Source organism: Ruditapes philippinarum, unplaced genomic scaffold (genome assembly GCF_026571515.1).
Source record: "Ruditapes philippinarum isolate M1 unplaced genomic scaffold, ASM2657151v2 ctg1256_1_1_1_1, whole genome shotgun sequence".
NCBI classification, from domain to species: domain Eukaryota; kingdom Metazoa; phylum Mollusca; class Bivalvia; order Venerida; family Veneridae; genus Ruditapes; species Ruditapes philippinarum.
This window is the reverse complement of record NW_026857905.1, coordinates 90,763-107,276: the sequence shown is the minus strand read 5'-3', so window position 1 is coordinate 107,276 and position 16,514 is coordinate 90,763. Positions and strand designations below refer to the sequence as shown.

General features: G+C 32.0%; 2 protein-coding genes across 16 annotated transcripts in view; both read right to left on the bottom strand.

Annotated features, from left to right (window-relative positions):
* The window catches only part of LOC132751471 (serine-rich adhesin for platelets-like), a 92,982-nt gene that overhangs the window by 31,307 nt on the left and 45,161 nt on the right, over positions 1-16,514 (bottom strand). For all 15 annotated transcript variants that reach the window (XM_060741626.1, XM_060741635.1, XM_060741628.1 and 12 more), the window contains 7 exons: positions 14,427-14,540; positions 13,993-14,100; positions 13,224-13,355; positions 11,939-12,058; positions 11,112-11,248; positions 9,700-9,919; positions 8,663-8,740 (listed from right to left, as the gene is read on the bottom strand). In XM_060741626.1, the coding sequence (XP_060597609.1) occupies positions 8,663-8,740; positions 9,700-9,919; positions 11,112-11,248; positions 11,939-12,058; positions 13,224-13,355; positions 13,993-14,100; positions 14,427-14,540 (909 nt within the window). The remainder of the gene's footprint in view (positions 1-8,662; positions 8,741-9,699; positions 9,920-11,111; positions 11,249-11,938; positions 12,059-13,223; positions 13,356-13,992; positions 14,101-14,426; positions 14,541-16,514) is intronic.
* LOC132751470 (uncharacterized) lies at positions 954-6,966 on the bottom strand. The gene is made up of 2 exons (XM_060741625.1): positions 6,486-6,966; positions 954-5,559 (listed from the first exon to the last, which is right to left on the bottom strand). The coding sequence occupies exons 1-2, from the start codon at positions 6,778-6,780 to the stop codon at positions 3,428-3,430; spliced, it is 2,427 nt and encodes an 808-aa protein (XP_060597608.1). The 5' UTR covers positions 6,781-6,966; the 3' UTR covers positions 954-3,427.

Here is a 16,514-nt window from a genome sequence, read left to right as displayed (position 1 = left end):
TTTCAATTATCAATGGCACTCGACCAAAGTAGAAGGAAAGGTCACTTCTCTCCAGTAAACTGCTGCACTCCTGGCAAATGTAAGATTTATCTCCCCTGCATCATTTCTCGGCAGATATTATCAACATTTATCACAAGACACAGCTTGTTTTCCATGTATTATAATATATAACTGATGGTTTATTAAGATAATTATCTTCTTTTATCAGATAAGCCATGTCGCAGGATTAAGCCATTTGATAAAAAACGTTATAACACTAGTATAATAACACTTTAATGTGACATCAACATATCGTTTAAGTGCGTTAATGTTAGCATTACTCTATAGGCTTGTCAATGAAAAATGACTCTTTTTAACTTTAAAATGTTCTTGTTTTTAATAAGTGATAAATAGAACATTATATTTGTGCAGATTCAATACTAAATATATTGAACTCCTTGAATAATACAGTATTATGAATTATGATTTTATTCAACTCATTCAATGAATTCAGTATAAAACCTACACTCATTCAATATCCTCTATATGCAACATGTTCTCAAGTTTAATATACTAATACACATAACCTATCAAATGATGATTTCGTATTTTAAGATGCTTTATGCCTTTATAATAACACTAGACTGGCTTTTATATATATGTTTCATGACAAAACCAACGTAATGCATTTGCGACAAGCATGGATCCAGACCAGCCTGCGCATCCGCGCAGTCTGATCAGGATCCATGCTGTTCGCTAGCAGTTTCTTTATTTGTTACATGATCTAGAAGCGAACAGCATGGATCCTGATCAGACTGCGCAGGCTGGTCTGGATCCATGCTGGTCGCAAACCCATTATGTTGGTTTTGTCATGACCCGGCTCATATATGATTCATCATTTCATATAAGACTTTATGAAATGTAAGATCCTAGTCTCAACAGGCACTATCCAAAACAACAACAACAACAACTGCAAGGCGAGACACGTATTTATTGGTACACAACTGAGGAGTAAACATTCGTAATTACAATAATACTTTTCTATTACAATATAATCCTATAACTCAAGAATCACTCATTAATCATGTGTATTCTATTAGATAAATATAAGCATGCTACAATCGAAAATGCGATTTGCGTCATGTTAATAATCTGATAAAACCTCTAAAGCAAAGCCAGAATGTTTTCAATCATGACGGAAATCGAAAATTCAAACGTATATTTCTTCATCAGAATACGGGCCGCCCACGAAAAACCCCCTATCTTTTCTTTTCATTATTTTTTAAAAACAGGAGGAAACGTGTTTCCGTAGCCTAGTCAATGCGTTAACATTGAAATGCCCCGACTATTCCTAGAAATACTGAACAACGGAAACAGTTCAGACATGCCTCTTAATTAAACAAATAAAAGCATATATAAACATCATTTTGCACAAATGTTATTGAATTTTAATGTAGTTAACGACGTGTACCAAGCGAGAGTCTCTGTAGAACTGACCACTAATCGTACGTACGCACGGTCAATAACTCTTATCACGTGACCAAACTGGTTATACCAGTTTTGATATCGCACCTGTTGAGACAACAGTTCTCCGTCTATACGATGTAACGCGGAGAACTACATGTCTCAACAGGCACTATCCAAAACAACAACAACAACAACTGCAAGGCGAGACACGTATAGAAATTACAAAGCTTGAGACGAAAAACATTAAAATTCAATTAATTATTCATATGTTTATAAAATAGTATCTATAAAATACTTATAACTTTAACTTTTTTGTAATTGACAATCGACTGTCTAATGAATCAACAATATAACCGTCCTTAGCTATATCAGTTTTCCAACGGCCATGTCTCTTTAAACATCTATCAGACACACCTGAGTTAGCGGCCACTGTAACTCCACTAGCTCTCAAAGAATGTGTACCTAAATTTAAATTTGGTGCTACTAACTTTAATTTAGACAAAATGCATTCCCTAACTCGTGTGTAAGACAACTTTTTATTACTTTTTATAAGCGCCGATACCCCCTTTGATCTAAAACATGGCCTAAACAAAAATTCATTACAGGTTACGTCAAGACAAGCTGCCCTCATATATTTTTTAAGCATATTAAAAGGACATGCATTAGTAGTACCCTTACAAATCGGAACAGATTTTTTCCTTGCCTATACACATCAGTTTTGCTCTTACGAATGTTTATCACTAAGTGATCATCATTGAATGTTATATCTGAACAAATTAAAGAATTCTGTTCGTTGAAACGTAAAAACCCAGCGAAACCTAAAAGAATACTTGACAGATCTCTTTAGGTTACCACGTCGCTGGAATCTGAAAAATTATCAGATACTAGTAATGTTTGTAACATTTCCGAATCTATTGTTTCTTTCTTTTTAACAGGTTCATAGCATTCTCGTTTACTTGTTTCCAATAAATGTTTAACCATTGAATTCGTAGTAGGATCCACATAATCATGCAAAGAATGCATCCATTTAATAGAATATACGGTAGAAGAAATAACACCGTACGACTTTCCGTGATCTAACATGTTTGTTAAATACATTGCTACAACTATAGATGAAGCTGGCTTGGAAACAAAACCATTTTTGACACAATATTTTTCGAAATGTTTGAAATAGTTCATATATTTCTGTCTAGTAGAAACTGCCCGGGATTGTACAATATAACCTGCCATGTGATCAATAACAGTTTGATGTTTTTGAATGTCCACTCCTGCGTTGTTCATCATGCTCCTGATTGAAGGTTTTAAGTCAACACCTATAATCGAAAAGGCAAATATTATAAACTTCATAAAATATTGTAAAATAGAATACAGTACATGTCTCATTAAAATATATCTATATTGGCACTCCAAACTAAAACCTGATCTTGAGTGCCAGCATACAAAACGGCAATGGTGTGTGTGCAAACACGCCATTATTACCTTTACCAGTACGTATTATTCCATTTTTTGGTAAAACCTCTACATCTCTTATGTAAGTTTTAAAATTACATTTTGTATCAAACAAGCAAGGCCAAAAAGCTGAAGATTTCCACTTTGGTATAATTAATGTGCAACTTGCATTTTCGTTTACAATTTTGTTTATACACTCTACTATTAGCCGAGGCGGCGGAACTAACCAATTATTATCATTTTTCCAGGACTGATCCAAAGCATTTATAGCTTCCGTTCCTGGTACCCACCACTTAGAGTTAAACCTTTCACAATGAGTGTTATAATGAGTAGAAAACCTATCTATTGTGTGTATTCCCCAAATACAATCAAAATATCTGAACCAACGATCTGATATTGACCAATCATCAGAATCAAGACATCTACTCAAATAATCTGATATCTGATTATTTTCTCTGGGTATCCATTCCGGGCTAATATGGATATTATTTTCTTCACAAAAATCATTGAAACCTAAAGCAATTTTTTGAAGCTATGCGTTAACACTGCCGTTCAAAAGAATCGATTTTACATTTTGATTATCAGAAAAAACTTTCACATTTTTGTTTTTGAGAAATTGTGCTTGACTTCTAACAACCCTATTCACTGCCTCAACCTCACGCCAAGAAGAACTTTTAATCTGTTCTTCAAAAAGCCAACTTCCGGTGACTTTCGTATCTATATCTATACTTTTCTTTGTATTATCTAGCATACATTTTTCCACTTCCGGGGAAACAGCTGAAGAAATCGGTGATTTCAACATAACATTCGACATGCAATCCACTTCCGGGGATAACAATGTTCCACTCATTTGAATATTAGAATGTAATTGAGCTTCATTGCTCGGAAAATATAGGTAACCACCATAACCAGATCCACTGGCATCGCAAAATACGTGTATATCGTACACTTTCATTTCAGACATGTATTTACCTGATCCATTCAATTTTCTTACATTTTCTTTCCAGTACATAATTTCATGTATGGCTGATTCGCTCACTAAAACTGGCGAGTCCCAACTAGCCCTAGAGATGATACATTTATACATCTCTCTCGTTCTCAATCTCACTATGTTACCAAAGACAAATTGAAGAGAAATCAGACGTCCAACCAAAGACGCTAACACACGGACTGGTAGAACACTACACTTGTCACAACTTATCTGATATAGTACAGACTCGATTGATTTTTCTATGACAGAAATTCGTTCTTCTGTAACAAATATCTTATTCTGAAAAAAATCTAATATAAAACCTAACCATGTTACTTTTTGACAGGGAAACCAATGACACTTTTCTTCCGCCAACAAAAAACCAAATTCAATCAATGTACTTTTTACAAATGCACTACTTTCTAATGCTTCTCGGAAATTAATATGACCACCGATGCCATCGTCAAGATACATTATCACCTTATGACCTAATGACCTTAAGTACATGACCAATACTCGGACAGTTTTAGAAAAAATATGCCCTGCGCTAGCTATTCCAAATGGAAGTGAATTAAACACAAAATAAGTCTGTTGACCATTATAGATCCATGAAAAACCTAAATATTTCCTATGAGCTTGAAAAATATCGATGTGATGATAAGCTCCTTTCAAATCAAAAGTAAAAGCAAAAACCCCAGCACTAAATAGAGACTGAGCGACACGAACATCTTCAAACTTGATTTTGAATAGATGCAAAAACTGATTTACATGCCTACAATCTAAAACCAACCTTGCTTTTCCGGCCTTATTATAAGCCACAGTCAACGGATTTACAACTTCCGGCACGTGATCTACTACCGAAATAACATGTTTTTCTAGTAAACACTCTATTTCCGTCGTAACAAAAGACGGATTGTCTCTAGCGGACTTATTATTTTTAAGCATTACTTTACTAGGAATATTTCTAAATGGCAATTTGTAACCATTTTCTATAACGTCTACAATGAAAGAATCGCCATTGATAGATCGCCATTTGCTAGCATGAGCCTTCAATCTTCCTACTGGCGATATTACACATTTAAGTTTTTCTTTTTTAGACTCAAAATGCTCTGCTACTGATACTGAGCATTCACTGTTCAGCTGAGAACAATATCCGTGATTCACAGAAGAAACATTAAGACTTAAACATTTTTTAGGAAATACAACGATTTCATTTTCTGAATCATTTTGGTTCGAATCGCAACTAATTGCCTCATTATTTATTTGTTCCCTGTAATTGTGATTCAATGAATCACTGTCTAGCATATCGCAATGTTTATTAAATAAACAAAATGTACTCATCTTATTATTCAAATTTGTAGTATTTGCTGGACATTCTTTTCTCCAGTGACCCGGCTTTCCACAGTAAAAACATAAGCCTGGTTTCTGTACACCAAATTGCTGCGAAGTGGATTGACTTGTAGCTCGTGCAGGTACACTCCTGGTGTAAGGCTTGGTTCTAAACTTTTTAGACTTCTTATTTTTCTCAGCTTTGAACTTCCTGTCAGCCCTGACTTCAGCTTTATACATTTTCTTTTCATCATCGCTGTCGTCTGCTAGAGGATTTTGTTCATACTCATGAACTACTCTCCACCCCAATTCACTAGCATCCGCCAACTGTATCATCTTTTGTCGGTGTGACAAAATATCCAAGGCTGAAAGAAAAATATGCCTATTACTAAAAATGTTTAACATAATTTCTATAAATAATATAATCTTTATGAGTCAATATAATCAACTCCTGTGATATAATCCTTGTAACTGAAAATCACATTGATATAATACATAATTTTTTTACAAACTTTTAAAATAAAAGCAGCCTTATCTAACAAATACTAATATATCACCGTTATTCGTAGTTTTCCTGTGTTTGCTATACTTTAAAAATATCTCAATCAGTAAACATGCAAAACCCGTGCTACCGCCATTTATAGTATCACTAAATTTATTTATAAATGATACTACTCTAACTTTTTCATATCGGCCTGCGCATTACCAACGCAACGGGTTTTAAATCTGTGACATGCGTATGCAAGTTTATAATGCAACTATATCAGTAATACTATAAAACATGAATCCCCTATTTATACATGTTAAAGAAAAGGCGAGTCCACATTAGTCATTGCTAACCATGCAAAAAACATCTATATTGATCACATCAGCTTATAAAATCTTTATCTTTTTTTTACGTCCTTATGTACTTATGTCCAAAAAGAAATTAATCTAAATAAATTTGAAAACAGAAGAAACAAAGATTTTTTTTAAAAATATAATAGACATATAATTATTATATTTATTATCATTCTTATTATTAGCATTATTATTCCTTTAGAAATAAACATATCCCAACAATCTTCATACAGAACAATTCACCTCTAGTATAACAAAAGACACGTGTATCGAGACCACGTGGTCTACACATTAAACACGTAAAAACTATTAGAAAATAGCGAATTTATTAATTGTATCCCGAATTTAAAACTGCTGAATAAAAACAAAGCTTTTGCAAATTGAAAATGCTTCTTATAAATGGAATAGAGTAGAATTCATTAAGTTTTTGTTTTTTTTTTTAAACACAAACCTGTTGTAATACTGCTTTTGGCCTCCTCAATTTTACTGCTATCTAACTTAGACTCGGCTTCATTAAGCTTCAACATAACTTTACTATTATGACAAAACTGTTCTTCGTTGCTTTTCCTTTTAAATTTTGGCTGAGATGATGCCACTAAATTGCTTATTCTAGCAAATTGAGAAGAATTATTTTGTTCACTTATCTTTTCGAACATCGTCCCAATTTCTTGAAGTAAAGACTGTCTGCTTTCCTCCACGGTGTCCTTTACAACGTCCTTGATAATGTCGTGAGTATCTCGATCCATGATAAAAACTCCCCTATGTAGTTAACGACGTGTACCAAGCGAGAGTCTCTGTAGAACTGACCACTAATCGTACGTACGCACGGTCAATAACTCTTATCACGTGACCAAACTGGTTATACCAGTTTTGATATCGCACCTGTTGAGACAACAGTTCTCCGTCTATACGATGTAACGCGGAGAACTACATGTATATAACTATATGCGTATACCACTAAAAATGATAAAATACTTCATACTATAAAATAGCTGCTACAAATTTAAACAAAAATCATATAGCTCTTCAAGAAAAAGTCCTGGCACTATATATATAATTATAAACATATTCTTATTAAAATCATTAAGTAAAATAATTAATCAATCAATCAAAATCTTTTAGAAAAATTCCTGGCACTAAAATATTCTAATTAAAAATCAATATGTTAAATAATCAATCAATCAATCAATCAATCAAATAAGCAAATAAAAAAAAAACAATAAAACACATCTAAAAATTGAAGTTCGTATCAACTAATTAGCACGCTAAAATAAAATATCAAGGGTTTCTATACAAAACTGCTTGAACTTCATTTAACATTTGATTATGAAACTAGAAATAAAGTAGAAATTTTAAAAATCTTTAAAGAATCAAAGAATGACTGGTTTGACACTCCTTAATGTCTGAATATCATATGGTTGAGTATCAAAGAAATTCATGAATGATTTACAATCATTAACATTTGACACTATAAATGAATTCCCATACATACAGAACAATGTCAATTTTAAAAGAGTTTAAAACAACTCTGTAGTTGGATTGTTTTTCAAAACTTAATTTTTTTCTCTTTCTATTGTTTCAACAATTCATCTATAAGCTTCAGTTTTGTATAAGACCCCTTGTTGTACTGACTCTTACCTCAGACACTGACTCTGTACCCTTAATATTACAAAACATTCAAAAATGCAATAAATGAAAAAAAAAAATTAAAGGTGGCACTTACAAGACAACCTGCTGGAATTTTTGTAATGGTTTGCCCACCTTAAAATTTGGAACAGTTTATTCAATTTTTTAGGGATTTCAATATAATAACTATACAAAAGTTGACTCTTCTACCTAGTGACCAGCAGTAAAGAGCCTATAACAGCTTAACATAAATGGCCAGAATAACAGGTTTTATCATAATCATGGTCAAACACTGAAACTCTTATATTCTTCTCTGTTTATATGATCTTTACAAACTATGATAATCTAAAGCTTTGTCTAATCCATCTTTATATCAATCAATCTTTTTATCTTGTCTCAAAATGACACTAGCTTTATAATAAATCAGTTTTCTTTTCCCTATCCTTTTACAAAAAGCAAAATACAAATTGGTTAAAGTATAGCTTTTGACAATGATGTATATGTTTCATTCTCTCTTGTGCTCTTAGGCAAGCCATAAAAACTGTTCATACAATAGATGCTCCTTGTAGAACTAACTATATGTTCATCGTGTAACATAATAAAACTGCTCTTTGTAAATTTCTTGTATCAGTAATAAATCAACTTATTCTATTAGAAGTTTGTTAACATACTAGTAATACACAAATATCTGAGCTGAATTTAAATTGCCAAAAAAAGTCTGAGTTAAGTTAGTCATTTTTCTTTTCAAACCATAAATTGAACTTCTTTTTCCAATATGTGTTTTTTTAAACAAAATTTTCAGTTTTTTTACAAAGTTATGTAGAGTAATGAAAAAAAAAACACCAGAAATTACAATGTAAAATTTCATACAGTACAACATGTAAACACTAATATTTGTAACATATTCTATCAGATTATAGGGGTTCACAAAAATAAATAATATGTATACACAATACAACATGTAAACTCAAACATATTACAATCTATAAGCCAGCAACTTACCGTATAAAACCTGACATTCGTGACTAGACTCACACCTGACTTAGGACCAACCAGTACCATTGCTTCCGTTTTCTTGTCCTATAAAAAAACATCAAACTGAATATTTATCACCAAATACTAAAATTAAATATTGCTTTGGTTTTTTTGTCCTAAAAAAACATCAAATTGAATGTTTATTACCAAATAATACAACACCAATAAGCATTTAAGAATTACCTGTATGAAATTTTATTTTTATTAACATTTTGGTAAAAACAGATATAAACAGATTAAAATATTACACAATTATGGAAAACAGAATGTTTGTTCTCAGTGAACAGGATGTTTGTTTGTTCTCAGTGAACAGAATGTTTGTTCTCAGTGAACAGAATGTTTGTTCTCAGTGAACAGAATGTTTGTTCTCAGTGAACAGAATGTTTGTTCTCAGCGAACAGAATGTTTGTTCTCAGCGAACAGGATGTTTGTTTGTTCTCAGTGAACAGAATGTTTGTTCTCAGCGAACAGGATGTTTGTTTGTTTTCAGCGAACAAAATGTTTGTTCTCAGCAACTAAACATATTGTGATTCTGTGTAATGGACAATTCCAAATTTGAATGTTTTGTTTGTTTTTTAAGGGTTTTTTTTGGTCGGGTTTTATTTCGCACCAACACAGTATTGGTCATATGGAGATTTTTAAAGTTAACTGGTGGAGGAGAACCTAAGACTTAGGTGTCCTTCCATGCATTATTTCAGACATGAAAGGGCACCTGAGTAGAACCACTGATGTTCTATAAGCAAGCTAGAAAGAATCTAAAGGCCCTGTGAAGTCAACGACCTTAACCACTTGGCTAAAGATGCACCAAATTTGAATTATGAAACAGCTTGTTGATTTCATATGTAAAATACTATTAAGAATTGAGCAGTATAGCGACTATTAGGCAACACCTATGCGCATGAAATGAATCATTTCAATGTGAAAACATCGTTATCATGACAACCAAGAAAATCACTAACAAATAAAAGTAACAATTTAACCACTTTTACTATAAAACAACATACCAACAACGTAACCATGAAGACTCGGCTACCAAATGTCTTCAGCTCACTAACAATCTTCATGTAGTGCAGTTTGGCCTGTAGAGCAGTCAGCTGTTTCTGGCCAGGTGCCGTCAAATTCTGATTCATTTTCATGCACTGGGCGAGAATCTTTCTCAAATCTTTCACCTTCATGTTCTCTCGTATACTCTGTGATACGAATTTCTCAAATCCAAACTCTTTCCTGAAATAACAAAAAATTAATTTTCATTTTCCCCAAAAGAGAAGTGGCGTTCTTTAAGAAAACACCAAAAAAATAAAAGAAATGATAAAAATTTCTGATTCTACGGTATTGGATACAGAAATCCATGAAAACATGTTACATGTTAACATTGGCTTTAAATGCACTGTCTTACAACATCATGAACTAATGTGAATTAATTTGTGAATAATTAATTACAAAGCAACTAAATGACAAATTGTGCAGTATCAAGTGAAAATGTGGCTTTTATGTGCTAAAACATAACTCTATTTCCTTTCCAATTTGCTCATAGATTAAGAATGAATGGACAAATGTTGATGTGCATTCAGAGAAGTTTTCTTAACATCAGTTTAAATAGTCATTTTTTTTTTTTTTTTTTTTGTGAGTTTTACGTCACACCTACAGAGTACAAGTTATATGGTGATTTTCCAGCTTTACTAGTGGAAGAAGACCTAATGCTGAGGTGCCCTTCTGTGCATTATTTCAGGCATAGATGGGCACCTGAGTAGAACCACAAACGTTTCGTAAGCGAGCTGGGTAGCTTCTTCGCATGAAAGAAATCAAGAAGACTTTTCACTCTCAACATTCTCTATTTTTAAAATACATGAATAACCCACTCCAGAGCAAAGATGTTGTACATGACTAGTACAGGAACCATTGTAAATTTTACAGCAACTTCTTACAAATGGTGATACAGGAAGCATTGTAAGTCCAAAAACACTGTAAATAACCAATGTTTAACGTTCAGTTTAATTCACACTTACTTACACTTACTTAACAAGAAAATCCCTTAAGGCGATGGATGCTCCACAAACTTACACATTTGTCAATGTATTTTGATGTACTTCAAAGCAATTACATTAATTACTTTCACTCAGGCATGGCAAAATCTGATTTTGTCCGTTTTTAATTTATTTATAAAGTGAATTCTGTAAAATTTTCACTTGTCTGTACAAGCTGTGGGACAACCTGGTCAACACAGACAATTGATTATGCTGCCCCTGCTTTCATGTTATTCTCTGTCCAGAAAAAAATTTGATAGACAGATGAACTGAAAGAAGCACATGGCAGTTACTATATCCCTACCTTTAAGGGAGCATAAAAATAGCAATGGTCACTGTCCACACTATATAGCATCAGCTCAAGAAGTTATAAAAAACTACAATATACTCACTCTACAGTTTTTATGTTGATTTTTCCAGTCATATTGTTACTCATTGCATGTTGTTGAATATGTAACGCTGCAAGGCGTAGTAATATGTCAGTTTTCAATTCTGATGCAAACCTGTCCTGTAGCACATCATTTACACACTGAAATTTATAATAAGAAGAAAAAACAAAATTATTTCATTTTTATTAGTTTATTTTTGGTTAAGTAACAGTTTTTTTTACTATCAAACTCCAGTGTTTTTAAAAGCCATTAGTTTATTTAAGGATTTTCTGCAAGTAACTGCAAACTCTCATATCAATATGTTGTCGAGGAAGAATGGCCACATCCAAAACAATCAAATCTGACAAATTTATACCCCACCAAAGACTACCACTGAAAGTTATGACAATTTAAAAATTTATAACAATTTCAATAACTTGACCTTAAAGGTAAAGGTCAGTACAAAATTGAGGTAGTAGTGCTCAAGTATGAAGATATATCATTCATAAATAAAAAAGTTATAGCCCAATTTTACCAAAACTCAGCAAACTGCATAAATTTGACTTTCAAGGTCAAAGTATTTAATGAGTGAAGGTCATAATCAAATAATGTTGTGTCCAAGTTTGAAAACAGTCCAAAAATTAATAACAAAGTTACAGCCAATTATAGCAAAAATCAAGCAAAATTCAAACCTTTTGACCTTGAAGGTTGTTAGCTTGGTTGTGAAATACATAGAGGAGATATTGCATATGTTAACTACATGCAAAATTTGTATGTTTTTCCGTTATGTCTAAATTTCCCTAGACAGTTTGTGAAAGGAATGTAATTCCACTAGAAGACAGAGTTCTTACTTGCATATAGAAGTATTCAAATGCTATCGGATCTTGCTTCAGAAGATCGTAAGAATCTTTCGGTACGTAAGCAACTCGAAACAAACAGCGGAAATGTCTCGACCCAGGACGACTTGCAATCTGTAATAAATATATATTTTTATATTTAATCTCCAGTACAATCAGCCATGTGAATCACTCTATTCATTAATGCAAAATTTTCCAGTGCCATCAAATTCAATTTTATACAACAAATCAAGTTTTCCCACGAAATGCAATACAATTAATTCATTTCGACTTTATCCTATTTTAAGTTTTTGTTCATAAATAAAGACAGCAGAAAATTCCTTGTAATTAAGACCGATTGAAAACAGATTTTCTTCCTCCATGATAATAATTTGTCCTTGGTAATCTAAAACAAAAGTAGAGCTATCTTTCCTATCTTTTCCTCAGTCTTGAATGGATTTTCTCACAGAAACATCAGACTGCTTTTAATCAATTAGATTAATGAACAAGATCCTGGTACCCTAAAATCTTATTTTCTGATATATTTTTTTTTTTAAATAGCAATGTATTTCCATTAAAGTACAAACTTTAAATTCTAAATCAGAATTATTTTATAAGTAAAATGTTTTGAGAAGGGAACAACAAATCAGAAGCACCAGGTCAGTTCATGTATTTATTAACATTATTGCTATACTAATTAAAGGGACCCAACTGAGGTTTTTTGACATGACAGAACTGGAAATAATTTTCTGACATTAATGTTCCATTTGATGTAGTCCTAGACAAATAAGTTGTGAGCAAAGTTTTTTATCATTTACTCACTCCATTTCACTACAACAATTATTCTAATGGTGAAAAATGGCAATGCTTTTCACACAAATCAGGATAAGAAAAGCACAAAAGTATGATGCCCAATTTTATTTTGAGTATATTTCTTAATTACCTTTTGCATATCTTTCTATTTAAAATGCCCCAGATGTTCTTTGTAAATTCAAATTTTATGCTTTTGAACCTCAGTGGAGTTCCTTTAATGTATTAACACCTTTTTTCTTGAACAGAAATAAATGTTACAATTTGAAATCATAGTTTGGTTTGTTAATGCCAAAATTCCCAAACTCATGACTATAATCATTACACAAGTGATCCTTACTGTGATAAAACTGACAAAATAACATGTTCCATTTTAGCAACTTTACCAAGTTAGTTTTTTTATAGTTTTTTTTTCATTTATTCTAATATAGGGACAGTCAAGAAGTTTAGCAAGATATATACAAAATTTTTATAAGTACATGTATGTTACCTCTGAGACTGTTTCATGATCTTGAAGCAAGGTCATTCGGCCTGGCATATGAGATTTCATGTTGTGAAGCACGAGATTAAAATGCTGTATACATTTAATATTCAGTTTCTCTTGTAACGAATTCACTACATCCTGTAACGTGAGAAAATAAAGGACATATTTTTTAGATTGTTTTTTTTCTGAATGTATCAGTAAGAGCTAACGAGTAAGATTTTTTTGTCATGTTTTGAGACAGATGTTTGAGATTTTCCAACAACATTTCCTGATTGGGCGGATATTTCTGACATACCATGCCAATGCTAGCTTCCACTATAAACAAATTATCACAAAATAGTAAGGCAGAAAGAAATCTATATCAATATTTTATAAGATTCTCTTAACCTTACAGCAACCAGCATCTTAAACTGTAGTATTGGAAAAGAACAATAAGGAAAAAAGAGACAGAGATAAAAAGATTTGTTTGATTTGGTTTTACAACCGACACAGTATAGTTCATATGGCGATGTTCCAGCTTTTCTGGTGGAGGAAGACCTCAGGTGCCTTTTCGTGCATTATTTCAGACACAAACCTGCACCTGAGTAGAACCACTGACGTTCCCTACGCTAGCTGGATAGCTTCCTCGCATGAAACAACCCGAACTCCCTGTTCAAATAACGACTTTAACACTCGGCCACAGACGTCCCGAGGTAAGAAGAGAATATCACTTTCAAAATAAAATTAAACAGTACAATCAATAGAAATTACCTCAACTTTTATGTCTATGTCTTACCTTGACTGTTGTTTTGTTGTCATATTTGAAAGACTTGGTTTGGCCATTTTCTAAGAACACTTTGAGCACATTTGGCATAAAAGGGACATAACTCTCCTCTGGGGAATTCTGAAATTTATTCAGTGACTATTTAGATTCATTTGATGTAAGCATGTTTGAAAAATTATAACCAAGCATTATATAAGCAAGTTACTTGCGTGTTCGACTCAGGGGTATTGACTAGCAAGTACATGTTTTCTTGCATACCAGACTGAGGGGTGCCACATGACTCCCGAGCTCTCAGTCATGTGTTTGAAGTTCAGATCTGCAAGTAGTCCCTTTGCACAGAATATTTTTAACCTCTTTTCAATCCATATATTTAATTATTTTAAAATTCATACAAGAGCTCTTTATCTATAATATACAAAGTTACAGTGATCTTAAGATAAACTCACAGATGGTACAGAAGCACCGTTGACTATAATTTCCTCAGCAAACCTCACTCTAGACGGATTCTTCTTCAACCTATCCTTCTTTGCAGCGGTCAGTAACGCAGATTTTCTAGATGACTGCAAGTAAAAGATTATATAGCTTTTGGACCTCTTCATTCAAATAAATTAATATTTAGGAAATGATTTTAATTTTGAGTGGTCTGTGTTATTATATAGCACAGTATGGAGATAATCACGAAGGCCGTAAACTGAAGGCTGTGAAAAATATTATGAACAATTAATCATTGTGAAGCACTGTACTTTTTTCTTTTATAAAACGATTATCATGGAAAACAGCTGAAAAAAAGAAATGCTACAGATGGATTAAGCAAACAAATCTCAATTCATGGGAGTCTTTGAAAAGTTATATAGGAAAATAAGTTTGTTTACGTTTTATATAAATTCAAAAAGTTTCTCAAATAAAATGGTGTAACAAATCTCTTTGACATTTGATAAACATATTAGAAAACAAATAGTTTGAGAGATAAAAACAATAACAAAAATAATTGAATTTCTACAAATCTTTTAAGTTTTCAACCAGAAGAGAAACATTCTTTTAATTAAACAGAAAAAAAAAATGTTTGTGTAACTCAGACGAGCTTGAATCCTTTGTGTTGTAAAAACAATCATGTGTTGTTGTAACTTTGTTCACATGCTTGCATCACAAATAAAATATGTAACAAAAAAATTAATTTTGCAGATTTAATTGTAGAAAAATAGCAAAACACAAGAACAATTCATCTTGGAGATTTGATATATGTCCCAAGAAAATTGATTTCATACAAAATTATTATCTGGCAAAAAGCGTTCCATTTATGGAAGTTAATTGTAAAATATGAAGAAATATTTTGAAATCGAACCCATGTCACTCTAAATATCTAAACTTAAATCTGGACAAAACCATTCATCAGTTTTACAGAAAGTTAAAACTATGTAGTAACAGAACAGTGTTGCAGACAATAATCTTAGTCTGCATTAAGATCTTAGTCTGCATTGATCACTAAGTATTGGTAGAATTTGATGCCACCAGCTAAGGGTTAAACTTTAATTAGGAAATAGATATCAGTTTTGAGTGTATTGTTGTAGAATAATGAATGGTTTGAGTTCAAATGCGTAAGAATATCGGCCTTCGTGCTTAATTACAAAGCATTTGAACGATAAGTTGTGCATTATTTTGCAACAATGCACTCAAAATTGATACCTACATTTTCATTCTAACATGCTAATAAAAAAGAGAATTGATAAAAATATGTTGAACTACATTTAGCGAAGATTTACCAGAAGTAATTTTCTGACATCATTTGGTTTATTGATGTCGTATCTGATGTCATATGACGCGTAAGCATTCGTTTTTTATGCTGTGCATATTTTGTGTAATAACGCATTTGACTGCCCTATCAGTGTCTGATTGGGGAATAGTGTGGAGCATATTAGAATAAATGTTATTTAAAATACAATCAACTACATTTAAAAGTTAATACTACATAATCAATGGTCATTACTCTAAAATTCATACCCTGCAGTTTTTATTAATAGACAATAACAAAACCCATAAAGTACAAAAATATATAGATAAAAATAAAATTCAGATAAAATTAATAACAAATTATGTCATGCATCATCTAAAAACCTGAACTAAGTCATCTGTTACAATGTAATCATCCAGTTTTTTTTGTTTAATATCCATTTGCTGAAAACAAGTATTAATTTAAACATGCCTTTCATTAATATCATGCTTTATTCTTCCCTGTGCAAAAATAAATTTGCAGTAAAAAAAATAATATAGAGTACAAAATAACAAGTCACCGAAGCCCTTTGATACTCAAAACCTCATTATGAATTATCCGTATAAAAAATCGCCAAATATTGAAAAGTTTGCTATAGTTATGTTATATTTATATAACACTACTCAAAATTATGAAATTACATGTATATATAATTAGATACTTCCCATACAGACTTTTTTCTTACATTATTATAATTCAATAACATATCAAAAGCAATGCAAGATATATATGGCAAATATATACAGTATATTTTACAATACATGTA